The 27,742-nt window shown below is 37.1% G+C and overlaps 3 protein-coding genes across 7 annotated transcripts in view; all 3 read left to right on the forward strand.

The window, feature by feature from the left end:
- thsd7ba (thrombospondin, type I, domain containing 7Ba) overlaps nucleotides 1-10,217 on the forward strand; it is a 188,327-nt gene extending 178,110 nt beyond the window's left edge. Inside the window, exons 25-29 of the mRNA XM_055031554.1 lie at nucleotides 2,053-2,148; nucleotides 4,020-4,102; nucleotides 4,415-4,610; nucleotides 5,461-5,548; nucleotides 5,876-10,217. Coding sequence (XP_054887529.1) covers nucleotides 2,053-2,148; nucleotides 4,020-4,102; nucleotides 4,415-4,610; nucleotides 5,461-5,548; nucleotides 5,876-5,957 — 545 coding nt within the window. The 3' untranslated portion in view covers nucleotides 5,958-10,217. The remainder of the gene's footprint in view (nucleotides 1-2,052; nucleotides 2,149-4,019; nucleotides 4,103-4,414; nucleotides 4,611-5,460; nucleotides 5,549-5,875) is intronic.
- Nucleotides 10,218-13,356: 3,139 nt separating this feature from the next.
- Nucleotides 13,357-23,797, forward strand: LOC129360992 (histamine N-methyltransferase-like). Of its 5 annotated transcripts, XR_008606116.1 has the most exons (8): nucleotides 13,491-13,712; nucleotides 14,192-14,337; nucleotides 15,810-15,862; nucleotides 17,112-17,219; nucleotides 19,293-19,423; nucleotides 19,599-19,692; nucleotides 20,152-20,567; nucleotides 23,711-23,797. XR_008606116.1 is itself a non-coding variant. In XM_055031558.1 (7 exons), the coding sequence occupies exons 2-7, from the start codon at nucleotides 14,201-14,203 to the stop codon at nucleotides 20,511-20,513; spliced, it is 885 nt and encodes a 294-aa protein (XP_054887533.1). In that variant the 5' UTR covers nucleotides 13,357-13,401; nucleotides 14,192-14,200; the 3' UTR covers nucleotides 20,514-21,485. The 5 variants fall into 5 exon arrangements, 4 of the variants coding, with proteins under 4 accessions (XP_054887533.1, XP_054887534.1, XP_054887530.1 ...); XM_055031558.1 differs by lacking the exons at nucleotides 13,491-13,712; nucleotides 23,711-23,797 and adding an exon at nucleotides 13,357-13,401 and having other exon boundaries at nucleotides 20,152-21,485; XM_055031559.1 differs by lacking the exons at nucleotides 13,491-13,712; nucleotides 23,711-23,797 and adding an exon at nucleotides 13,375-13,401 and having other exon boundaries at nucleotides 14,196-14,337; nucleotides 20,152-21,485.
- Nucleotides 23,732-27,614, forward strand: LOC129360993 (histamine N-methyltransferase-like). The gene is made up of 7 exons (XM_055031560.1): nucleotides 23,732-23,837; nucleotides 23,931-24,070; nucleotides 24,280-24,332; nucleotides 24,921-25,028; nucleotides 25,239-25,360; nucleotides 25,919-26,012; nucleotides 26,239-27,614. The coding sequence occupies exons 2-7, from the start codon at nucleotides 23,940-23,942 to the stop codon at nucleotides 26,589-26,591; spliced, it is 861 nt and encodes a 286-aa protein (XP_054887535.1). The 5' UTR covers nucleotides 23,732-23,837; nucleotides 23,931-23,939; the 3' UTR covers nucleotides 26,592-27,614.
- The last annotated feature ends 128 nt before the right edge of the window (nucleotides 27,615-27,742 follow it).

Below are 27,742 nucleotides of genomic sequence, written 5' to 3' on the forward strand. Positions count from 1 at the left end.
TTTTCACTTCTGAACACGGCTTGCTTTATACGTCAGCACTCTTTTAAGCACTTGCAATGCCTAGCATGGCTGAGCGTCTGCACCGACTCGAACAGAAATAACAAGGTTAGTTTCAGCTGCTCCTGAAGCCAAAGTGTTCTGATGGAAGCAAGCAGGTTCCAGTCGGATTTAGAGAAAATATATTTTGGATTTTACGTCCAATTTCTGGTCTCCTCTTTTTGTAAAGCTTTGGTCCGCCGAGACCAATTTTAATCAATATCCTTTTAGCAACTAATGCAAGAAAATACAATTGTTTTTTTCTTGCCTTTCTGCTGTGAGCAGATTTGTGTTGTTTTGTTTGTGCTCTAAGGTCAGACAATATGAATAAATAAAGATTTTATTTTCATAAGCAGACTCTCAGTGACGCCTCAGTTACTCTACTAAACATGACTTACTGCAGAAGAGAACATAATATGCTACATAAATTGGCAGAAGAAGAAGAGTATCTACAGGGATTACATCTTTTGTACATAAAAGCAATTTTTAAGCTTACTTTTGCATGATTTACAATTAATTTGCAGCATTTTATTTTGCTAACATATTTGGGGTATCTGTCTTTCTCCTAAATACCACATCATAACTGAACTCTAGTTGAAGCAGCTACACTACTAATGCAGAGGACCCTGCAGCATGTACGTCACTACCTTGACTCTGAAATGTCCAAAAGGCTGCCAACATGTCAAAATCCAGAAAATAACAGAGGTTGAAAGCTCAAATAAACAACTTTGTCCTTTTGTTAAAGCTGTAGTGGCAGTTCTGAGAAAATTGTGGTCTGAAATTCTGAACAAGTTTCTCCACCAACAATACAGCTGCAGTGTACTGGCAAACTTGAGCCTGATGGTACACACTGAGCAGCGGAAGGGTCTGAGCATCACGTGGAAGAGTGTGATTGACAGTGCAAAGACTTTCTTCCTGACTGATTGGTTGTTTCTGACCGGGAGCGGTGTGTTTCTGCAAATGGCAGCAGGACCACTGGGCAGAGCCAGAGGAACCTTATATGTGTTGATTCTATTGTTCTCAAAAGCCATTTTGTCAGTTCGTCTCTACATTTGTTTGTTTACTTTGTGCTTAATGTTTTTTTTATCACATACTTTAATGTTTACCTTTCTTTATACTAAAAACTTAAAAATTTCTAATAGTTTATGATCAATTTTGTCAGTTTTTGCTGCTTTCATGACAATACCACAGCAATTTTATTTATAAATCTCTTTAAAAGAGCAGCAATAAAGTGCTGCACAAAGAAAAATATAAAAATTAAAAAATAACAATCATGTATTAATAAAGCATAGAAACAGTAAAATATTAAATACAATGCAACTAATTAAAATAAGCAAGGTCAAGCTATGTTTAGCTAATTATTGAAGGCCAAAGAAGAAGAAACGGCTTTAAGAGGAGTTATAAAAGCAGTGAAGGAGCCTCTCTAATGTGCAACAACTATTGTGAAGCAGCAGTAGTAAAAGCCCTGAATACCTTCATACACCCAATAACCATAATAGCCTTCCTTTTCTTAACATATGAAACTTAAACTTACACATAAATTCAAATATATTTATTTTAAAATTGTACCCACTGCAGTAACCCTGATGTGCAACTTCAATTCTGTACTTTCTGTTGTGTCCTAAATTGCAGCTTTGTGAGGCTGCGCTTTTTTCAGTCCTACAAATCAGTTCTGTCCGTCTTTGCTTTTCTCTTCAAATCAACCTTTCTGTAGAGTCTCCCTCAGGAAAATAAGGGCTTTGATTGCAAAAAGAGGTTCAATTCATATATTTTCAACCAATTTTACCTAATTTTATCCAAAGTTGCCACTGTCTTGCATGCTGCCCAAGTTGAGGGGTTTCTATTTTATTTCTTTTTGTCCTGTCTTTGTACTCATGATATGTCTCAGCTTTATAATATAAAGGTGTAGGCCTCAGGGAAGTGGAGGTTAACATCTGTAGGAGCCTGAGAACAGGTGTGGAAAACCAATATAAACTGCTAATGAGGATTGCATCTTTCTCTCTGCCATTGCTACAGGAGGAAAATGCCACAGTTACCAGTGGAAAACAGGGGGATGGACAAACAACAAGAGGCCAGTGTGGTGTCAACGCTCAGATGGTGTTAATGTCACAGGTGAAGACTTACAGTCTCCAGATGGGTTGCAATCAATATCTGCTAGGAAAACGGCGATATTGCCTAATTCCTATGAGTCCAGCGGCTGAATGTGTGCAATTTCTGTTTCTGTTCCCCTGCACTGACACAGTTGAAGCCTTTTTCACTTTGTATCACATGGACGTGTCCCACACTAAAGAATAAGTCTGTAGCTCTAAAATGAAATGTGCAACTCAGACATGAAGTGAATCTCCTTTCATTTGTCTCTAAAAACTGTCAAACTGAAAACTTTTTTTTTTTTCCAGAAGTGGCTGGAGCAGGTGGTTTTGAATTACATTTAGAAGAAAATAGCACCTTATTGGATCAGGAGATAATAGGAAATGCGACATCTGCAAAGATCTGACATTGCTGAATTGCAAAAGTATCATCTTTAGAAATTCCAAAGCTATTAAGCTGTCAGTGGGCTTTGGTTCTACGGATAAGATCTTTTCCAGATATATAGCAAAACTCAGATGAGATTGAAACTTTCCATGCCAGCATATGGACTGTGCTTTCTGTCAGTCACGAATTCAGACAAGCATGAAGGCAGAGATGAGGACCAGAGAAGCACTTAAGTTGCAAGACTAAAGTTTCATGAAAAATTATTATCTCATGTTATCAGGAGTGAAAATGGACCATGAATCATTTACTCGTCTTTTAAACTGACCTATGTATTACAGTGGATTCCCACTGGTCAAAGGGCTTAGGGACCACATCAGCCTGAAAATGGATAAAATCCACAAACACTTGAAAAATTATTATACCTGCCAATATTAATGGCTAAAATAATATGCATTAATAAGCACAGTGAAAACCATCTTAGCACTGCTGCAGAAGCTAATATCTACAATTTTTCTTATCTCCTCTCACCATCCATATTTTAATAACCTTTCCTTTCCCCCAAACAAGTTAAATCAACATTTGAAAACTATTTTGTATTTGTTCTTTCAAAAATGTATTTTAAGCTCTGAAACAATTAGGGTGGCAAAGCAAGAAAAGAAGGAGACAGACAGGTTTTGCTCAGTTATTTTTTTGGAGTTAATGAAGTTTCCTTTGACATAGAGGCCTATATATGTCTTTTGAGGGTAACTATTGTGCGTTTTTGCATGATGAACATTCTGAAAAGGACAAAACAATTAAATTATCTGTTGAAATAAACTGAAAGATGGTCATTTGATTTCATAACCTATATATATTTTCTTTCTCGGCAGGCCAGACAGGATACATTTCATATGAAATGTTAATTTTAGTCGCTAAAGACTTGACTTGCTTCTGACTTGGCCAAGCTGACTTCAACCAGTGCCTGAAGATTCACTCTCACAGAGTAGTTTCAGTACACTGTTGTAAGAACATGTTATTTGATGTGCCTATTCCCACACCAGGATCAATTGATTTTGTTCTTTTCCTCCTTTTCAACGCAAGTGATCAATAAACCGCACTGAGCTGGGATGCTTTCAATCCATATAAATATAATCACGCATTTGTATTTATAGGAAGTAAACCAGCCTCGGAGAAACAGAACAAAACTATGACTGTTGTGGGAATAAAACAGCTTTAGGCAGGTTTGATATGCTGTAAATAGTAGGCGAATGTGATCTTATCGCTCCAAGTATTTCTGGCAAATATAAAACCAGAAGGGGAAAAAAAATGAAAACCTGCTTTGGCAGGGAACCCAAAAGCCCATGGCATTACTCTTTGATATTCTGACATGCAATTTTCTGTGTTGGAATTAAAATGTTCACCAATTGATCAGGGACCCCGATAGGAACCTGAACCCATTAATCAGCTGTGACAGCATTAATTTGCTGATCAATGGGTAAAGGAACAGAAATAAGAATGTGTTGTCTTCTCAGGGGGGTGTTTCCCACAGAAAAGGCCCACTACCCTTCGACACTGCCATCCTCCCTGCACAAAACCCTTCTCGCATTGCACGCCGGTAAGATCGCCGTGTTTCCGTCAGGACGCTGTGGTCTCTGTGGAGTTTTTTGTGTTGTTTTCTGCTCACGTACTTCTTGGTGGGAGGCTGCATGGATCGTGATATGTGACGTTTTTAATTTCATAAAGCTGGCCATTAGAAGATAATAAGATTCATTTAGCTATTTGTGTCAGTTAAGATGTACACCTGTGAGGTTGTTTAGGGTGGGGAAGGAGAATTAATGACCACAGCTTGATCTTCTACTGCCCCTGAGAGTATCCTCACGTAACTGCACTGCACGTTGTCTTGTGTTTTTGGTACCTTTTCGTGCAGAGTGGAGTGTGTGGGTGTGAGAAGGGCTACACTGAAGTGATGACCTCGCACGGCTTCTTGGACTACTGCACCAGAACCCCCGGGGTGGACAACAGCAAGAAAGCCGATGTGAAAACTAACTCTGGAAGATTAAAACCCCGGCCGTCTCAGTCCAACGATCTCTTCAGCGAGTGGACCTTAAGGCCGGTTGGCCCAGGTACTGAAATGGAAATTATTTGCACCAATCAATCAGCATGACTGACATTGTTCCTGCTCCTAGAAATACCTGTAAAATAAATGGATAAAGGGAAGAGAAGAGCAAGTGTCTCTTTAGACCTTCCATAAAAATTAATAGGGACCAGATAATGAAATAACAAACACTTAATTTATTTTTTACTGAATTTCCACAGAACGTAGCAGTATTATATTTATGTTTATTTAATTTCCCTTTGGGATTAATAAAGTATTTTTGAATTTGAATTATTGTTATATCAATTCCTAAAATTAGAAATGACAAGAAATTTTCTAAAGTAGATATTTGTCTAAAACATCATGTGACAAACATGTTGAGTTTGGCTGTCCTGAAAGCTAATGGCTCTTTAGGTTGCACATTCTAATGTATTTGCAGTACTCCTTATTATAATCTGTGGGAAAAAGCACAATGGACTTCATTCAGTACCTTGTAAAAGTATTGAAACCTCTTGAGTTTTTTTCTAATATTTTGTAACATTGCAATCACAGGATTATGTGTATTTTATTGGGATTTTAATCCTGATCATTTAGAAGTTGAAGAAAACTTATAAATGGTTTTGAATGGTTTATTTTGAATTTACTATTATTTTGCAAAGCTTGTAAAGACACACAACAGATGACATAATTTTCTTTCCTCTGGACAAGTCCACTTATTTCAAATGGTGTGTCACGCAAACTCCTGCTAGAGGTGTAACATGTTTCAGCAAGATAATTTGACCACATTAAATATCTCTGTGCCGGTATGTGGGAACAGAGTTTTATGACTAAACAATCTTTAAATTTCTTTATTTAAAATCTCCCTTTTGATTACGCAGATGGAAGAGTAAAGCTGTGGGTTTATGCGGTAGCCATCGTTGGATTCGTTATAGTACTTTTCATCTTCACGCTGTCAATCCTGATCTGGTATGTCCAATTGCGCTCTCTTCAAAATGTTTTGCCATATACGATTGTTAAAGCAGGAGCTTCTTTGTAGGTCTCTCTCTCACGCACGCACATACTTGGTATGAGAAAAGCATAAACATGGAGAGGCAATAAGAAATTTCTTTCCTCCAGCACAACCCTGTCAAGAATGAGCTATACTCCTCCACACTACTTTGTCTGTTGTGAGCTCCTGTTATCAGTTAATGAAATTCTTTTTAAAGACTGAAATCAAGTTGGACTGCCTTGTGCTGCACCAAGCTACTACTTGCTTTCTGAGCTTTTTGTGTCTTGTCTCTCGGTGTTTTTTAGCAAGCCATCCAAAACCTCTACGGCATCCCCTCCACTGCAGAAGCCCTTGACTCTTGCTTATGACGGCGATGTGGATATGTAACCTGGCTGCTGTACCACATGACTGGCCTTGGGCGGGATTCTGGCCTTGTATGCATTGTTGCCAAACACGAACCCCGACCTGCTTGAGCCAGGTTACGTTTGCGATAGTAAAGCGATTTGGTCTGCTGTTGACGGCGTGGAATAATGGCCGGATCAAACAAGTGGAGCCACAGCCAGTTGAGCCAAGACTGAGATATGGACCTCGAGATCCTTTTTTTCTAGAACTGCCTGCAACGTGAACACACGGTCCAAGCACCATTTGCAAATGATGAAGCAAGAAGACTTTCAGGCACTAAAGACAAAATGAATCCACAAGCGAATCCACTGTGGAGGTTTTTGAAGTGTCAACAATCAGAGGGACGACATTTCTTTGTTTTATTTTTTATTTGTTTTGGAGATGCTCCAGTTTGTAGTTACACATTCTAATTTTTCTCAATAGTTACTGAACTTTGTGAAAGGTAATGTCTCAAGCTCTTTGGATAATCTCTTTTATTTCTTATTTTCAAACAAATAAGATGGTTTATGCACTATGTTAGTGCTGATGCTTTTTTTTTTTTTGATGACTTTTCTAGTGTTTTAACCGTAATGCAAGTCTTAATTTATTTTTGCTGTCTGATTGTGTATAATTGATGATGCAATATGTTGTGTTTACGTGGAAACCAAAATCAAAGCTTGCCTCGAGTTTAAGGACAAATGTAATTTGGCTATTTCTCCGTTCTGAAGTGACTCCCAGCCATAGAAAACACAATTCAGCTTCAAGTTAATATCATTTTTACTCAATAAAATACCATTTTAGTGCATTTTAGAACAAAATAATAATAATAAAACAAACATGTAAATTAAAAGATTGGGAACCAGCATGATTGAAATCATACCTCATACACACTTTTAATGTGATGCAAAGCAAAACAGCACTTATCACTTAAATATAAAGGAGATGTTGGCAGGGTTACTCAAGCATAACATTATGACCACAGGCAGACACCTTAGATGAGAAAGATTTAGGTGGGAAGTGAAAATGTTTTCCTCCAAATTCATCAGTTAGAAGCAGGACAAAAAGTGTAAGTCAGTGAGTTTGACAAGGGCTATTCAGATCGGTCAGAACATCTACAGAATTGCAGCTTATGCAGGATTTTCAAAATCTGCAGCCATCGGTATCTATTGAAAGAGGTCCAAAAAGGTGATGAACTGATTGCAGGCCCAAAGAAGTAGAAGACTGGCTGCTGTGGTCCAACACAGATGAGCTATGACAGTCAAAATAGCTCAATTGCTGTGTTTCTGTTTATTGTAACTCTTGAGTAATTTTGTAATATGACTCCCGATAAAATCCTAATGGGTATTAGAAATATTCTGCTTGTAGATATTATTCATTGGCCAGTGATCCCTGCCAAGTGATTGTTTTTTTTCCCATGAGAAGACAATCATACAAGGGGGAAAGATTATGATAATTCCAAGGGCCCCTAACCAACAAGGGGCCCTCCACCATGTGTTTATTTATTTATTTTTTGTCAATAAAAATAATTTTAAAAAGTGGGGCCCTGTCAATTACAAAATTAATGACATTGTGTTTTCTAAAATTGTCTTTAGCAGTAAAAATGAAATGTTACAGAGCAACAGAAGAAGGTGGCCTGGCCTTTGTATCAGGTGGATGGCCAGGTTAGTGTGTTCTGCTCTATGATGCCCCACCAGTGATGCAGACCATGAACACCACTGGTGCAGTCTTACTGGGTTTGTGCACAATGCCACAAACCCAGAATGGTTTATGGTGCTGACTTGGCTGCCAAATCCCCAGATCTGTTTAATTCAGTATGTGCTAGACAAATAAGTCCAATCCAAGCAGGCCTGACCTTCGATCTTACCGGACCAAAAAGGGCTGCTGTTAACATATTGACTCCAAATACCTGAGGATCCGTCCAGAGCCGTAGTGGAGTCATTGAAAAGTTCATTATTTTCATTATGTCAACAGGTTCAGGTTGTTCTGGCAGCAGAAGAGAGACCAACTACTACATGCCTAATCTGTGTCTATTTGTTTTCAAGAAAATTGTTCATTATTCTTCTTTTTTAATCATTACTCCTTACAATGTTTCAATTAACTGAAAAAAATGGCAATAGTTTGGTACAGCCAGAAGAAAAGATTGCAAATACCAAATATTCGTGAACACATTAATGATCTTCACTCTCAAATCTGTGGAGTTTTCTGTCATTCAACCCAGTTTATTATCTTTTTCATTTATTTTCTCTTGCAGCTCAGTGCATAAATGATTTTTAATAAGCCTTTGAGTGGATTTTAAAATCCTTTTCACCTTCACTTCTCTTTTCAACTCAGTGGAGGATCCGTATTTCCTGTGTTTGGTGATTTTGGTGCTCACCAGGTATGAAGCTGTTTCTCATTTGGCCTCCACTAATGAAAGAGATTCACATTTGCATCTCAATAAGTTTGAATGTAATTGAAAAGTTACTTTATTTCTGTGATTAAGTTAAAAAATGTAAACTCGTGTTTTATAGATTCATCAGACGCAGTGATATGAGTATTAATGTCATTCATTTTTATAATTATAGCTCTTAGCTAATGAAACTATTTTTCTTCATAAAACAGAGAGCACTGTTGTAAAAAGCAAATTGCATAAATACAACAGTGGCAATGTTATGACCTACACAGTCATTGTGAAGACTGCTGACTTGACAGTCTTCCTGCAGAGAGTCACTGAAACTTTCCACAACAACATTGAAGCTGGAAATTCAGTGTCATAGCAAAGTGGAAAGTTGAGTGTGAGGAAAAAGTGCACAAGCAGCAGGGATTTAACCGCAGCGCTCAGAGGAATCCGAAACTAAGCCTGCTCACAAATTTGATATTCAAAATTCTCTTCATGCCACGCTGCTTTAATCTACTCATATCACAAAAGAGGTATTAGGCAAATTTTACTTGATAACAAATAGTCCCTAAAGTTATAGAGATAAGAAATAAAGTTGGTTTGTGACCATTTTCAAGTTATATATTGATGATGGCACAAAAATTCAAGTTTGTCCTCTTGAAGTCTAATAAGCTTTGAATCTGGAAAGAACACTTTAAATTGTTTCAATTACACTGTTGATATCCAAAATAAATGAAAGTTTTTTTTTAAAGTAAAGGAAATAAAAGCCACACAACCAAAACAGATTGTAAAAATGGATTATGTCATCTCCCTAACAGAAAATGCATTGCCTGATTGGCACATGGACACACTTTTCAGTAAGTTCTCAATTTTCTGAGAACTTAAATTTTAAATGTTCAGTCGTTGAAATTATTTCTTGAAATTTGTCCATCTGTGTGTATCAAATCTATGTAATCCTCCCGTTTCATTGCCTGTAACTGAATTACTGAAATAATCTAGCTTTTCGTGAATATTCTTATTTAATGAGATGCACCTGTTCTTGTTTGTGACCTCATCTTGAATGTATTCATTCAGCCACTCTATAATCCCTCTGGTTGTACAAATATGGTTGTTACATGTCACAACAACTGTATTTCGGCAGCTGTCTCTGTACGTAGGCATGCTTGATCTATTTTGGCAGAGAGCGCTCCAAGTGGCCTTGCAAAAAGTCTCTGTTTCATAAGTTGCCAAACATTTTAGAATAGTCTCTTCTAGCGCACTGTTTCTGAGATTCGGGAAGCAAAAAGCACACATGGTAAAAAGTTGGGAAAAAACCCAAATTTTAAGTGTTCTGATGCTCTTGACAACATATCATAAGCTAACTAGAAACATTTGTGTTCTTAGATGCTTATGAGATCTCCTTTGGGTGTGTCGACAGATTGAGAAACATCTTTGCCTACAGTTTACAGTACCTAAGCTGTTTGTGTTACTATTGTGTGTACATGGAGAACTGGACAAAATGCAAATAAATTGTGAAATCATGTGAAAATCAAAGAAAAGGGCCTGCGTTTCTCTCACTACCCACTCTTTGAGAGGAATATGTATAAGACAGAAGCTCCAAACCAGCAAAGATCTTTCATGGCTCCTTGACTTTCAAGTCCTGATACATCTGATATGTTGTAATTACCCCAGGCTCCAAGGCGAAGCCCAGAACAGATAAGCAGTTGATAAGATTCATTTTGCTCTCCAGTCAGATTTCCTGTCCGATTGTCCCAGGATAATCCCGGGCTGCGAGCGAAGCAGAGTTTAAATCTTTGTCTCGTTTAATTCATTTATTTAATCCTGTCACTTTTGCTTAAGACAAGGCTGAATTAAAACGCTTGTGTCACGGCCATCTGATCCATGGCAAAGACGGGGGCCAATCTTGTCATGTCCAATTCATCTCATTTGTGCATCTTTCAAGACACATTTGGACGTTTTAGTTAAGATTTATGAGCAGCGTGACAGTTTGATCTTTTCGTTTTAATTTATTAAATTTGTTCCTATAAGTAAACAGGAACACTCTTAATTAAATTCGTCAGAGCAGAGAGAGAAAAAAACGTAAACGTTTGTGGGACCATTTTAAACAATGAATGTTTATTGCTATTTTTTTTTTTTTTTTTTTACCTAGAAATGGAAAATGTGTTCATCTGCATCCCAGAAAATGAAACTGTGAAAGTATTATCCTTCTAGTCTCCCAATGAGTGTTTAGGGACAACGTCACAGTCTCAGTGCTTCTGCAGCCCCTAACATTTTGCATTTTGACCCATCTATCCTTGCATTATCTTTGACCACACAGGAAATGAATCGCCACAGCAGGGTGCTGCTTTCAGGGTGACGTGCACTAATCATTTTCTACCAATAACTGTGTTTCTCATCCACCCAGAACACCAATATTCTCTAGGCAAAGTCAGGACTATGTAATTTCATTCATCATATAAAAGATTTCATATTTCTTTCATAAAGCTCATAAATAAAAAAGCAGTGAGTGAACCTCCCTGCCTGTTACATCTCTATGCACCTACATAAATGATTAGAGTTCAAAGAATATTGAGATCAATTTTCTTTGAGGTTTTATTTTTTCACAAAGAAGTTTGTCAGAAACGCATATCAATAAATATTAAACATACAACTTCCTCCATGTACTGTAGAACTGCATCATGGGGCAGAGTTATGAAATGCATATCGTCTTTAAATCAAAACATCAAGCCTTCTCATATTCCACTGACATCAAGTTTTTATAGATATTATCACTATGGGTTTCAAAAGTTACTTGCTCTGTTATTCCAATTACTCTGATTTTATATGTCAGTGGTTTCCAAAGTGTGGGGCGCGGCCCCTAAGGGGTGCACCGTGCCATTGCATGGAGGACGAGGGAACAGTGTTTCACTGTAAAAATGGTTTGTAGTGTGTTTTGTTGCAACCTGAAGTGTGAAATAAACTTCAGTGGAGTTTGAAAACAAAATATGTGTGTAGGTTTATGTCTGGTTGAACGATGTGGGTCCAGTTGATTTTGTTTTTTTCTTTTTTTGAGGGGGGTTATTGTAGTCCATAGGGGGCCTCAGAAAATCTTTGGGAACCACTGCTATATATCATTATCATTATTATGTTGCACATGGAACAGATGGATTCTTTCTTCACTGTTCTTGACCTTATTTGGTAGTTATATATTGTTTAAACACAAGAGGGCAGTGCAGTGCCAGAAAGGTGTGGTTACCTTGTGCTGAGTCAAAGTTAGAGATTTAATTAGTTTCAGCCAGACACCTGATTGTTTTTCTTTTGCTTCGGTTCTTTTGTTTAGTATTTGGCAACCTCAGAGATGCTCTCAATATGTTTTTTTTTTAACTTACTTTTTATGAATTGTAAAGAGAATTATTTTTCAATTTTTTTCACCCATAAATTATGTGCAGAAATATTTGATACATTCAGATTGACTTTTTTTTTTTTTTTAAATGCACATAAAATCTTAATTTAATGATTTATAAGATGATTAAATTGATATGCTGGAACATGGATTTGAATTGAATTTATATATCTCTGCTTGTTGTTTACAAAATTCAACCTATGAGTAACAAATCAACCAAAAAAATAACTAAAAACACAGAGTGACGTCGTCCAGAGTCTTGTGCAGGGTGTCGTGCTTAGTCGATTTTGGTAATTAAAAATAGATATTTAAAACAAATGGATGAGGTAAATCTGATAAAACAATGCAACTCTGTGCAGGTTAGTTTGGTTAATTTTAATTTGAGCTCAAAGCACTATTTCATCCAGTCCAACCTCACAGCACCTAACATCTGTGAGGTTGAAGACTAATTAATGATGATAAACTGAGTGTTGTGAGCTGAACTTGTGTGTAATTTTTCTACTGAGTGCAGATAGGTGTGACAGTGTGTGCGTAAGCAGAGATAAAAAGGGAGAAGGAGGTTTTAACAGTGCCTATAATGAACATATGGCACAGAATTAGACGCAGTTAGTCAGACTGAAAATCTCTTTTATCATTTGCAGGAGGGTGTTCATTCCAATTAGATGGATCATGGCTGAAAAGTGCTAACTTTTCCACCTCCTGATTTTTATTTTTTGTGTGTGTGTGTCTCCTTTTCAACCCTGTAACTTTGTATCTGACAGAGAAAAGGTGACATGGAAAACAATGAGACCAAAGAGGGAAGATGGTGCAACCTTGTGTAATTAATGAAAGGACTTTGAAGTCGAGTCTGACATGAACAGTGACCTGGCAGTTTTTTAAAGCGTATGGAAAACTCAGTGGCACTCGAAAAAGGCAATTAATGACTCTCTCCCTGAACCCAAATGTTTCCCAATTAAAATTTTTCAAAAGCTAATTGCAGGACTAATGAAAATGCGTTTATTACTAAGAGTATGACATTATTAGCATAACTTTGTGTCCAATAATGAATGAAATAGAAGACATCAAGAGACTGGTGGGACAGGTTGCTGCCTTCCAACTGTCTCCTACTGGAACCATTTGTGGGAAACTCTAAAAACTTGGCCGTAAATTTAAAATCTCTGCCTGGATATTTTTACTGATTTTAAATGTACATAGTTCTTTAAATGTCCTGTGAATAAATGTATTTGCTCATATATCCATAAATACTGGAACTTTCAATATCTAGCAAATTATTTTTGCAATTTAAAATGTATTTGATGCAATTCTATTGAAAACATTTTAACTCTCTGGGCTATCATCGACCACCTGGTTAAAATATTAATCCCACCACAGACAATTTAAAAGTAAGTCCAAATCAGGCTGAAGTTCTGCTCTTGGACCCCCTGTGAACATGACATTTCCCAGTTTTGACCAAACCTATTGCAATGAAATGCAAGGCAGTAAAGTCAGTTTAGAAAGTCAGGTCTTTCACAGGATACATAAATTCTTATCTCAGAGGAAAAGGTTGTAGTTGGAGCGCCCAGGCCTCGGGAAGACGGGTTTTCTTCCTCCGCCACCTTTCGCCCTCCCTCCAGGGAGGAAGCTGTGACACATGTGGGAGGGTTCATTCCAGCCTCCCACCTTCCCGGACGCCGCTCTGCCGGAGCTCTGTAGTAAGTCTACATGGTCACGATTTGCTTTTCAAAAAATCTTAGCGAACGATGCAACTCGCTCTTCTTCTTCTTCTTCTTTTTTTTTTTTTTTTTTTTTTTGCCGTTCACTGAGTGGAGGACGGACGTGTTTTGTCGGTTTCTGACCAGCTGCACTGTCATTATGTCGAGGGGACGTGACGGCGCCTGCAGCTCTGCGTTTCCGCTGCCGCTTAAATCAATAAACGAGCAGCTCTGTCGCAATAAAACAGGGAAGAGGAAAAGCGAGATGGATTTCCAGATTTAGCGTTCCAGTAATGGAGAACTACTCTTTGGTGTGTTGACGTTCAGTCATACATGACTGTTTTAAGACAATCCTAGCAGATCCCATTTGACAGTCTCTCTCTTCTGTTCTTGTTTGTGCTGTTCGGTGTTTCAGTCAAATTAAAACGTCACACAGAACAGAGACAGAATGTTTCCAGTTTTATTTGTAAGTGAAATTAGATATACACTTTCTTACTTTGCATAATTTACATATGATAAACTTGATTGTACTTTATTTGGATGGGTTTTTTTGTGATGCACATCCTCAATCAACATCTGATTAAAACACAGTGGCAGCATCATCCTGTGGGAATGTTTTTTAGTGTGGACAGGGAATCAGGTCAGAGTTAATAGCAGGATAAAAGAACCTAATAAATACAGCAAGAACACATGTTAGAGGTCTTGAGACCCCATGGAGGGACTATCTTCATAAAGCATAAAGTTAATTTGATTAAAGTGTATAAACCTAAATGAATCACCTCTTTTCCAGACAGGAATCATGGGATCCCCACTGAAGAGTCTAGTCCATGATGATGATCGGTACCAGAGATCCTTCCACCTTTTTCTGGAGCGATCCTCTGAACACCAATGCATGCGGGACTTCATCCACAGCAAACTACCTGACATTCTGTCCAGGTGAAGCTCCTTTAACAATGAATTAACACATGGACAACTGAAAACATTACAATCTCTGGCTGCATTTTCATCAGGATTTTGTAGACATGCCCAATGATAAAAACAAAACAAAACTGTGAATAGGTGAATTTCCTGAGAATGATTTTAAATATAGTTTGTTTGAAAGAGGAGAACATATTACAAAGTACTAAAATATATTGCTTTGCATGAGGGAAACAAAACTTTCTGAAATGACTCAGTCATTTTGCAAATCTTGCTTTTGATAGGTGATTTTCACGGAAAAAGTATTTGAAATATAAATAGGATCCGACTTTCTAAAACATGCTGTCCGTTGCTTCAGCCGGAATAAGATCTTTTGGATCAAAAGTTCAAATGAACCGTTCACTTAAGTTTGAGAAAAAGATATTTATTTTCTTGCTGCATAAAGGCTTCATTAACGGTGCCAAAATGTAATTTAAAACTATGATGCATTTGATAAAGAAAAACAATGCAATTCATTGTCACTTGAAGATCCCTTGGCTTTTAAAATCCTTTAGGGGTGAACTGTGAAGAACATGTGATACGGCGTCAGGGTTTTTGATTAACTGGAGTACAATAAAGCAGGACATGGTCTTGACCTTTAAGCAACTGGTAGGTAAAAGAAACAGAAGTTAGTATTTGACCTAACCTGTGATCTAAAAGTAGGTTATGACTAATTCCATGTTTGAAAGTTAATGCACAGAATGTAGAAATATCACCTTGTGCCATAAAACTTGTTGGAAAACATAATATGTGAATTTTGTTGCAATGCATATAATTTGTACATGTCAGTTTGCTGTATGAAAAAGAAAATGTCTAATTAATTAGAGTGCATTAATTCATGTGTGAGGCACATGAATCATAAAGATACAAAACCTGACAAAAAAACTGCGATGCTTATTATCACAGAAAACAATTAACAGTTTCTTTTAGCTAAACTTAAGTCCAAAGTCTTTTTCACAGATTATCAATGCTTGGCTGACAACCAAAAGGTATATTTCAACCAGTCAAATAGTATGTGCTTGGTTGTGAATTTCCAAAAAGTAAGTGCATAGATGGTCTCTCTGCTGGCACAGGCTGTGGGAGGTGACTGACATGCTGCAGAGAACCGAACCAAACTCGGCTCTTTTTGACATTTTCGCAAGCAGATCCGTCAGGAGGCTGGTGGGATGTGACTCGCAAGTTAATTAAAAGGTGTAATAGTTAATAAAAATGTACGTTGATTGACAGAACGCGCCACAGCAACATTCAAAGCCTAAGTTCTTGCAGAGGCTTCAGTCGTTAAATCAGAGCATCTCACATTCCCGAGTGTCAGGCAGAATTGTCAGTTACAGGCCCAAAAAGATGTGACCCACATTTGGCAGGTTGGAAGCTGTGAATTTCAAGGCGTCGCTGCTCTGCAGGCACTCTGCTTTTTTTTTTTTTTTTTACTGCTTTTTCTGCTCTCCCCGCAGCATCGGAGATGGAAAGTCCCATCTAAATGTCATTGGAGTTGGAAGCGGAGCTGGTAAGAGCACAAACTATACGGCGCTGACACCGATGAACTTAGCTTATGTGCAGCATGACACGGTAAATAGCTGAATGACCTCTGCAGCAGATAGCTAAGGTGAGCGAACGTAGGTGAATCAGTCGGCTGCTGCTGAGCCGATTGGAGAATTTATTCGTGGCTGCTATGAGAAAAAGAAAAGACAGTGTGGAGGCTTTTTTTTTGTTGCCTTCTGACCATTTTATTTACTATTAGTTAGACAAAATGACCTAAACCCCATGTAGCTTCACAGCACCAGGTTCTATTACAATACAGTCATTTCTCTTCCTGTGCCCTCAGTACTGCTACCCTTTACTTGTGTCAGAGCCAATCCTTTTACTTTACCTGAGGTGTCATTTCTGTATCATAATGGATTCTCTAATGGACTTGAAAATCCATTAGAATGACTACAAACTTTCCTGCAAGGTTTTATTTAACTTAAAACAATTCACTGCATCTTCACATCGGCTCCATGGCTTAAATTTACTCCTCTCATCTTGGCAACTTGTCACCTTCAATAAGAAAGAGAACAAAATTTTCTCCCTTTAGTCAAATGATGCTGACGTAATAATAGTTAGACTACCTTCTCTGGTTTTTAATCCAAGTGGACTTTATGAGGTTACTTCACCTTGAATGTAAGATTTTTATCAAAATCCATTGTGACATTGAGAATTTCTTACATAACAGGATAATTGGGACTTTTTAATCTGCTTTTTTGTGGTGACCTCATAATGTTGGATTTGACTTGCCTAAGAGCCCAGCATTGGGAATTATAATGTCACATCTAGTATAAATGAGTTGTAGCTGCGAGGCAGAACTCCAGAGTGATTCACTAAATACTCTGGTCCTGTCTACTGTTCGCATTACAAGACAGTAAACAGTTTTTCAGTTCTTTTTTTGCAAGCACAAATAGATATTATTCATATTTTTTAAAATTAAAGCTCTATTGAACATCTAGAAAGAATATATTCACGTTATCAACTTAGGCTTCAAATTTTGACCTCAGAAATAAAAATAAAAGTCCAAATACAACATTTTAACCGTCAGTGTTCCAGTTATTGTGTTTCGACAACTCGAAACAACTTTAACCTGTAGTGCAATTTTTCTGCGGTTTTCTTTTGGTAACGCAGCATTATGAACACCAAGGGATTTCAGCAAGTTAACATTTATTTTGCCCCTAACTTTTTCTTTTCTTTTCTCTTTATGTTTTTAACCGTCTTGCTTCTTTTAGGTGAGATAGACCTAGAGATGCTCAGCGAGCTACATAAGAAGCATCCAGAGGTGACAGTGGATAATGAGGTGGTGGAGCCAAGCAGCCAACAGCTACACAACTACAAAGGTTCAGTCTTCTGAGGTTCACCCTCCTCTTACAAAATGTATCTGTGTTCACATGCATTCTAAAAGATGTCTCAATATTTAATTTTCTGGCTGGAATGGGTATGTTCTTTGTATTTTTAATGCTGAAGCATTGTGTTAAAGCTGCTTTGACCTTCTCATCAATAAATTAATAAAACCATTGCTCCTCTTTTAGAGAAGAGCTGATCATTGAACCACAATGACCAATCAGCAACCCCTCTGACATATTATTCCAATAATAAGTGGCTGGTTGTCTGCAATCTGAAGCTTAACACAGTTGCAGTTCAAGGCTTCTAGTTTGCGTTACTGTGCTTTCAGATATCCATCAGCTTCTTAAAATCGATGGTCAGACCTATATTAGCGAGGAACAAACCAGGCTAGAGTAAGACTTGGCAATGGAGAAAGCGTTTTAATCAGCAGAGAATGATGTGCATTGTGTGTGTGTGATTACTCAGTTCATGTTCTGGCATGCGTTTACCTCCATGTCTGCTCTTGCAACTTGACAAAGTTTATATAATGGAGCCACACCACCAGCCAATCACAGACTCGTCTTTTTCATCCCATATCCATTCAAATGCTGAGTTCACTATTCCTGAATTTTCCTTAATTTTCCCACTGTGGGAACAAAAAACATATTTCTTTCTTTTTTGACATTATTCCAAAAAGTCAGTGGAGCCAGTAGAACGTCACTCGATTCGGTTGAAGTAGAAGGACACAGATTTATTATTTCCCGCTGTAATGAATATGACATATCTAGGTCATATTGTATGATAATACAAGCTTTATCTTGTATTAAATCTTCAAGCTTTACCTCCCTACATAAAGAAAAACATGAGGGATCTTTTCCTTCATGTTTAAATAAAAATATAATGATTAAATAAATATGAATGAGATACAAAACAGCCAAGCAGAGAAAGAAATTTCTAACCTGAGCTTAATTGGTTTTTGTGTTACCACCTTTTGGCTTTTTTCAATTGAAAAGAAGATTTAACTCAAACTTTACTTTGTAAAACAAGAAGTGCACTTGGCTTAGTTCCTTTTAAATTGCAAAAAAAAAAAAAAAAAATACATCAACATTTAGCAATGGCATGGTTCCTTAAAAAGAGTCCATTTGTAAAATGAAAATGAAATTATATAGAAACATATTGTGCAATTAAATTAATTCAATTTATCAAAGAAAGGTAAAAAGAAATCTAAATTGCACATTTCTAAACAAATACACAGCTGTAGCACCTTTTAATTACATCATTTAGTTATACAGAACTATACAACTCCTATCAATGATATTGACTCAAATTAACATAAAATCATGTTCAAATGGATTTTTTTTGGCACATATGAACGCTTTAGTTACAGTCTTGGTTTTCTGAGAAGTTACAACTGAGAATATTAATCAAGCCAAGTGTGCAAAAAGGTTCTACAGCATTAAAAAATATAATGAAACACAGTAAAGACAGACATCAAAAAAGCAGAGCGGCATTGCAAAGAGCCTGATGCTTCTGCAAGATTCATAAAAAACTAAAATGGAAACTGGTCAGAGAGGCTGCTGGGAGGCCTGCGCGGACAATGAAGGAGCAGCAGGAATTTCTGGCAATTGCTAGTTATCTTCTGCATGTGACAGTAGAAGATCTGTGTGGAAGCATGAGCACGGCTGCACTCAACAGATGTCCACAAAATGTTTGGGGACTTTTGAGAGTGGGCAAGTCCCAAGTCAAGATGTGAAATGCTGACAGACTCCCGTCGTGGCAGATTGGATGCTGAATCATCAGCTCAGAGAGTGCAAACAGGAGATTGTACTCTGCCTTGAACAGATTGTTTCCTCTTTCTAACCGATTTGTGTGTTCTTCAAATAACACAAGGTGAATTGGAACATTAAAGCTGGAACAAGTTTGGAGATGATTTGTCATGGTCTCTTTTTTTTTTCACATCAATAAAGCTTGATATTTTGGAATGTGCACACTTTTCATCTCAGTGTGTATCTTTTCTATAGAAGGCTATACCTCCCTGCATAAAATAAACAAAACAGTTGCTATATTTGTTAATTATCTGTCTTAAGTCTTAGTGTCACAGAAACCCGAGTTAAACTACATCAAGTTCACCTGGAACAAGATGACAGCCTCGGAGTTTGAGGAGCACTGGAGACTGAGCAAGACGACAAAGAAGGCAGACTTCATCCACATGATACAGGTTGGTGCTGAAGTATTGCCAGCCCTGGTGCTGTATTTCAGACACATCTAGGTCATATTCATTAGGTGGCACTCTGCAGCAATTAATCCCATTAGAGCATCTGTCTAGCATAGCAGTATAATTAGGTGCTCCATGAGTGCAGTTACCAGCTCATTATGTGTGGTGAAATCGACAGATGCTGTACTATGTGAAGGATCCCGGTGCTACCATCAGCTTCTTTCAGAGTCTCCTCAATAAGAATGGGAAGCTTCTTATTATTCTTGTGTCTGGTGAGTTGATTGACGTCAATTCAAATTAACAATTGCCCTTGATATTCCTCGCTGATGTGAAGGAAATTGTTATGCTTCATTTGTTCAAGGGGAAATACAGTGGCAAACTTTTTCACATTTTGTTGTGTCAGAACCAAACATGTAAGTGCATTTTATTAGGGATCCATGGAGTAGATCAACAAAAAGCAAAGTAATGCTTAAATATGTACTGGAAGAAAAATGAGAAATACAATTCACCCATTTTACTCTGAAACTTCGGTAATTACAGCAAACTGCTTATTACAAAGGAGACATAAATTCACACACTTATTTTTTACTAGTAAAACAATTTTAACAACTGTGCATTATGTCTCAACTGTGCAGTGTTTTCTGTTGGTCTAGAACAAAAGGTTCTTGTAAACATTGTCATCATTTGTTACCATGCTGATACCAGCACTGTTTCTGCTCCACCTGTTCAAGGGGAGAGTGGCTGGGGGAAGCTGTGGCGGAAATACAGGAACCAGCTCTGCAATACAGAAATAAGTCAATGCGTGACCACTGGAGACATCAAAAGCCTCCTGGACTCTAAGGGAGTGAGCTACCAGAGCTTTGACCTGCCATCTCAAATGGATATCACCGAGTGTTTCACGGAGGGAGATCAGAAGGGGGAGCTGCTTCTTGACTTTCTCACCGAAGTGCTGGATTTTAATAAAACGGCGTCACCAGAGCTGAAAGACGGCGTGTTGGAGCTGCTGCGGCATCCGGACTGCAGCACGGAGTCTGAGGGCAGAGTTGTCTTTAACAACAACCTGGGTGTCATAGTCATCGATAAACCAAATTAAAAACAGATCATAGCTCGAGTGAAGGTTAAATTAGTTACAGATGATGAAAGCACAGTGAGTATCTTCAAGCTTTATCTTGTATTAAATTTAGCTTGGTATACATGTTAAAATTTTATGAATTCTAAAGTCCTCTAACATAAAATAAACGTATATATTCCTTTCAATTTTTATGATTAAACTTATATTATTATGACATCAAAGATCATCCGTACTTGGTTACAGACATTAGCTTCAGATTTGTATCCGGTCATTACAGCTTTTAATGAGCTGCTCTTGGCTGGCTGCTGCCCAAACCCCGTTATACTGCTGCTTTCTCCGGGAGCGTTTTATTCCAAACGTACGAATAAATATAAAACTGGACAATTAGCCTTTCATTGAGAATCACTTTAGATGAGCTTAAAGTAATTGTACATGTTTTAAAATGATTGAAAGTATTATTTCTAGTAAGACTTGAACTGGGTAAGTGAAAACACTGTTGCTTCTAAGAGCAACTGTTAATTTGCAAGTAAATTGACTTTTGCAAGTTAATTTACTTGCAAAATAATCTGGGTTTGTTGCTAATAGAAAAATTATATTGCAGATTTCAAGCAGCTTTGGGGTAAGATAATTTTGTATTTCTGAATTCAGATGATCTTTGGAGTCTCACAGTGACACACTTTAACAATCACATCAAACTTTTGTTTTTTTTTAATACACCTTGGTTTCATTTTTGATTCAACTTTACCATAAATGGGCAATTATTTTAGTGAGTAACCTGTTTTATTGATACATGGAAGGAAATAAAAAACAAAATGATTTAATAGGTTGGATGTATAGAACAATATAAAGATACTGAAGAATTTTTTTTTGTATTTTGTAAAATTTTCTCTACTTTAATTCCTCTAAGAACAAGTTTGTGCTGCTAATGAGTGTTGTGCAAAATGTCATAGAAAAATCCAAAATAAAAACTACACTTGCCTACGGGGAATATTACTCCACTTTCTTGTGTATTAAAAATTTAATTTCTCACTTTTATTTCTATTAATCAGTAAAAAAAACACTCATAATATTCAGAAAAAGGCAAAACACTGCAGTATTTTACAGCGCTGTTTTATTTGAAGTCGAAGAAAAGAGAGAGTCCTTCAAATTACCTGCATTATCTAGTTTTACAATTCTAATCTCAGGAACTCCTGGTAAAATAAAAAATGTTATTTCAATAATGAAGCTCTGGTGAAGGGGTTTCCTCATATTAACAAATTACCAACAGTGACTGAATTTTCAGAAATTACTACTGTTTATTCTGATGTTTATGTCTTGCAGTTAAGAAAACAAAATTCAGTTTCTCAGAAGTTTATCATTTTACTTGGAACCAATAAATGACAATTTAATGTCTGCAATTTGATGCAATCCCACACAGTGAAGGAAAATGTCTTCTCTCAACATTTAGCACTGTAATCTGAAATGCTGAACTTTACTGATGTAAACAGTTCATAATGTGGCAACATTATTGTTTGACTGTTTTTGAGTTTTAACACAAGATGCTCTTTCTTGGAATGTGGAATCTGTTTAGATGTTCATGAGTTTCTGATGTACATAAAACGTGGATTATTTAAATAATCTCATGATTTTAATAAAAGCTACTATTGAAGATCACGAGGCAGATGTGTGAACCTCTGGCGCCATCTTCAGGGCAACAATTGTTACTGGAGGGAAAATGATGACTATTAAAATTGTCATCCCGATCATTTTCATCCTGAACTGCAAAATCACTAAAAACAGAAGTAAGTTGTGTTAATCTACAGCAACTGTTCTAAGTTCTCACCAGACAAACATGAAGTAAAGCTTGATTTGGAAACGCCATCACCTCAGCATGACTAATATCTCTTTTATTGTCTAAGCCTCTGTAATGCACAAATAAGACAGATTTTTGTCACAGACATTTTGCAGTTTTTATTTAGTCAATTGTATTTATGTATAAATGTCGTAACTACCAACGTGTAGCCCTGTCCTCCATCATGGGATTCAGATTTATGCCACAGTAGACTCTCAACTTGACACATATAATACATCAATTTTCTCCAAGATCAATGAACAATGCAGAATATTTTTGAAAAGCCAAAGGCAGACTTGGATATTTTTTTCCCTCAGACTTTTTCCCATCTGTGCTTTGGCAGCTGCAATGTCTCTCATAAATCATTATAGAATTTGATTTTCATTATTGAAATGCAAAATGTTAAATTGAAATCCAAGCAGTTTTTTCCCTTTTTTGTGATAAATTTGTGGAAATTTTAATTGGGAAAGAATTCCTTTAGGTATTTCAATGAATACAAACAGAATACTCATTAAAGATAAAAATAAAAATGTCACATTTTCCTCACACTTTGTTTCTAGCTGACCTAATCAAGGCCAATGCTCCATAACTATCAGCCTGTCTTTGACAAATAGAATGATTCCTGTCACTGATTTGCTTGTGATCTAAAATTCAAATTAATTCATATTTCTTATCTCTGGAAAAAAAAAAACATTTCGCAAAATGATCTAGGCACATTTTATGCTGCCAATCCATGCTAAGTTTTTTTGCAAAGCACATTTCTGTACAAAAGCAAATCTTTGAGTGTGATAAACATCAGACAAATGTTACACTGCAGTGGTTTAATCAAGGAAAGGAACTTTTATTGCAAAAATGGAGTACAAGTGAAATCAATGATCAACTTGTGATTAAAAGCAAATCAAAGAAATTGGCCTGTGCTTGAAGCATTTGTTCATTTTTCTGAAAGTTAATCCGTTCACTTTAAAACCTCATGCTGCTTTTCCTGTGTTTGGTTTTGACTCTGTGGATGCAGAGCAGAACCAGAAGACCTGCGTCATTTACAAGGCCGATAATGAAACTTTCCGTGGTGAAAAAAATACATTATGTGGCACCAGACCTTCTGGAAATGAACAGCGCCTCCTACAGTCACAGTGTAGAATAGTCGCAGAAGTGGGAGCAATTTTTCCTGTTGTGATTTTTTAGACACTCACACTTTTATGACAGCAAAGACACTTTTCATGACAATTAAATGATTTGTATTTTAAAAAGTAGATTAGAGAACCACGTTTTCCATTGATGATTTCAGACAAGAACCTCCAATCACCAAAACATAAAGGACCAAAGAAGTTCAGGAGCATATTTCTGTCTTAGTAGAACAGCTGCAGTGATTTCTTTTTTTTTTTTATAGCTCAACAGTTACGTAACGCAACGTCCAGCCTTCTGGGAGGAGAGTCTGTCCTGCAGCGTGAAGGCAGCGCAGCACTTTGTGTTCCTGTTCCTTCCTCCCTAAAAAAAAAAAACAACACAAGTTTAAGGTATTTTTTTTTTTTTTACGTTATCTAAATTTAAAAAGAAAAAGTTAAATTAGTCTACAATGTGGATAAAAGTGTTTGGTTCGTGCATTGCAGGGTGAAGTCATGAGTGCAGAAACGCACACTTGTTATGAAGGCTGCAATGTCAACATCTTTCAGTTCTACCTGGAAAAGTCCGGAGAGCACGCGGCCATCGTCCAGTGTCTGCAAAATGTCCTGCCTGCACAATTTCAAAGGTATAACAAGGAATGATCTAATTACTCATTCATGCAATTTTTGTCGTCTTCATGCGCATTTGAGCGATTTGGTCTGCAACTTTATAAAGTTTGCTAAAAGTAATTTCTTTATTTACTTAATTATTGACTTGTATTTCTTCGCTTTCATGTAAAATTCATTATTTTAGCTGCTTTTTTTTTTTTTTAAATATGATTTTCATGTTTTACAGAATTGGAGCTGGTAAAAGCAGTCTGGATGTTCTTGGTGTTGGGAGTGGGGGAGGTATGTGCTCAAACGTTTCAGACTTAAACTTCAAGTTAATGATTTATTCAAAAAGATCCCAGTAATTGACAGAGAGCTGTGCCATTCATTGACGACCTGTGAGCTGCAATGCAGTGAGTGCATGAAAACGAACCACTGATTAACTTCTGACATCCACAGATCAATGTTGGCCAAGGGTTGCTCTATAACGTTCCAGAGCAAAGATATGGATAAGAAGAAAAGCAACAGGCATTTCCTTTAGATATTTAACCAACTGCTGTCAGCATAATTTACAATTCAGTCATAAAGTAAAACAAAAGACTCATTTAAGTTTAATAAACAGGAACCTAAAAAGAAAACCTCAGACCTGTGAAGACACTGTTGCAATAATCAACGCGACTATAAATAAACAGTAACTTTCTCTAGATCTGGCTTGGACATTAGTACTAACCCCAGCCATGTTCTTCAGGTGACAGAAGGCCGACTTTCATAACTGTGTACGTGTCTTTGAAGATTCAAGTCTTTGAAGCAAGAGAGCTGTGCCATTCAAAAGAGAAAATTCATGACCTTGAGCTGAAACAAACAGTTGCGTTTCACGGTCTGTTCCAGGTGAGATGGATGTTCAGATACTCTCACTTCTGCAGTCGGCCTTCCCTTCTCTTCCCATAACTGCTGATATTGTGGAGGGTAGCTCTGAGCTCACAGCCAACTTCAAAGGTGATGATAATTCAGAATTTTGTGTTCTGTATTATTAAATGTCTACATATATAAAAACAAAGCATTTAGGAGATGCACTGATCAGAGTTTTGTGGCTACATTCCAGTCTCTGTTTTTTCAAAAGCTTTAATGACTATTAACCCAAGAATCAAGATGTAAGTATGACATGTCTTAATGCGATTGCTGCATTCTCTTTGTACGTCTTGAAAGCTTTGGCAGCCAAGACTGCTGACCTTAAGAAGATCCAGTTCTCTTGGCACATCATGTCCAGTGAGGACTATGAGAAAGCAAAGGCAGGCATAAAGAAATTTGACTTCATACACATGATCCAGGTAAAGTTGAAGAATGGTTTACCTTTTGTCTCCTGTTCCCTGAGCTCTCAATGCATCAAATGCAGTGAAAATATGAATTAAGCTAAACTTTGATTCTACTAAATAAAGCGATGAGTCACTTTTTTGTACTGTCAGTGTTATATTTATAAAAGGGGCTTACATGTTTTCTTATGTACATTATTTTGCAAAAGTTGTTAAGCAATTTTATGTTGTGACCATAAACAGAGATTTATTAATTTAGGATTTTATGTCATAGACCAACAAAAACTACTGAACAACTGCAAAGTAGAATTGAACGGATGCAGTTGAGTTCTAGAAAGAATTGCTTCAAGCGAAGCATTTTGTTTTTCAGAATATTATACATAAGAAATGTAGACAATCGTGTCATTTCCTCTGTACTTCACAAGTACACATCATTTTGTTTTTGTCTACTAAAATTGTCTACATTTTGTAGTTGAAGTGATTTCTCTTGTTTGATTATAAATGAGAGAAAAAAATAAATCAGTCAATAAATGTGCAAATAGTCAAACTAAAGGAACAAACATTTTTCCTCAACAGATGATCTACTATGTAAAGAGCCTGGCTGAAAGTATCAAGTTTCACCACGGGCTCCTCAAAAATAATGGCAGGCTCATGATCATTGTTGAAGCAGGTAAGCAGACTGGGACTGACTGGTTTGCCGCACCATTTAAATGTAAACGTTTTCTATTAGTGCTCTGCTTATTTGGTATTCTTTAACAGTAATCTTACACAATGAAGGTAAGCTCTGACTGAAAACCAAGTTTGTTTTATTTGTTACAGAAGAGAAAATTACAAGCATTTCTTTATCAGCTCGGATCATTCAACCTTATTTGTTTTTTGTTTTCTCTGCAATCCAGCCAACAGTGGTTGGGACATCCTGTGGAAGACTTACAAGAAGGAGCTGTGTGTTGGAAGCATCACCGAGTACCGTTCATCCGGAGAGATCGTTTCCTGCCTCAAGGACCAAAGCCTTAAATTTGAGGAACATCCGGTTCCCAACAGCTTTGACATCACAGAATGCTTTGACCGGAGCAGCGTAACTGGAGAACGTCTGCTGAGCTTCATGACAGGAACAGAGCACTTCTACGAGTCCTTCAGCCCAGAGGTCAGAACAGGCATCCTGGACGTCCTCAGGAACAAGTGCAGCGCTGAAAAAGACGGCAGGGTGTTCTTCAACAGCAATCTAACCTGCATTTTTGTTCAGGCTTAAGTTTCCTGACAAATATGCTCTTCTGTGCATTTTAATGTTCACACAGAGTTGGATGTAAAGGTCATAAATGGTTAAACTAAAAATCTACATAGTGAGAAAAAAAATAGGATTTTTTTCTCTTCTTTCTTTTTTCAGGCTCTGCGACGTCTCGCATGTCTGTGAAGCTGTAAGCCGGGTTTGGTTCTAGAATAATATTCCAAGTTTTGAATAAAGCAGAAAAAGCATCGCAAGGCATCCAAGTGAGGAGTTAAGCAGAGAAGCCACATAAGACGATGATATTTCCAAAGAGAGAAAAATCTGCCAACAAGAAAGCTATCAGTTGTGCAGTCCACAAATCTGACTTCTGAGGAAAATTGGTAAGAAAAAAATAATTACTGAAAGAGATCCATAAGAAGTCCAAAGTAAGTACTACAAAATTATTCCAGTTTCTAAAGTTGAATGACTTAGCATTCAGTAGCGTAAAGAAGCAAAATGTAAAGAAAAAATATTGCTATAGCTGTGTTACTGACAGGCAGTTTCTTTACTTTTTAATGTGATATGACTCCTTGTTTTTATCCCAACAGTTTACGTTGTTCAATAGAAATGACTGAATTCTGAAGGTGAAAAGATGATGTTCTGAATTTACTCTGAAATCCAGATTATAATGTTAGCACATAGATTCAGTGACCCATCCTTATAAAACCTGGAGGAACCTGTTTACACCCACAGACAGGTGACTTTAGGGCAACGTGAAAGGCTTTTGTCAGCATAACTTACGTATTAACTCTATGCAGCATTTGTGTCCTAGAACTACTTTCAGTAATGTAACTCCAGATGTAAAATGTTTTCCTTTTATGGTCACATTTTGATTTTGTGATGCATTTAGAAAAGACAAGGAACAATTTCTGAGCAAGCTGCTCCGATACTGGATGTTCTCTATAGCAAAATGGGAGAGTCCGTTTGGAAACATGTTTGTGTAAAGGGTTATATTTGTATTGATCTTTGCATGAAAAATAAATGAACGAATGGCAAGCGCTGTTTGCACAAAAGCGCTGTTTGCACAAAAGACTATACAAGAAAAACTAGTAAAAGCCAAAAAAGTATGGAAACAAACATTTAAACATGAGATGAAAACAAATGGCAAAAACTTCACTACGCTTGCACAACTAGTT

Source organism: Poeciliopsis prolifica, unplaced genomic scaffold (assembly GCF_027474105.1).
Source record: "Poeciliopsis prolifica strain line A6 unplaced genomic scaffold, Auburn_PproV2 SCAFFOLD007, whole genome shotgun sequence".
NCBI lineage: Eukaryota > Metazoa > Chordata > Actinopteri > Cyprinodontiformes > Poeciliidae > Poeciliopsis > Poeciliopsis prolifica.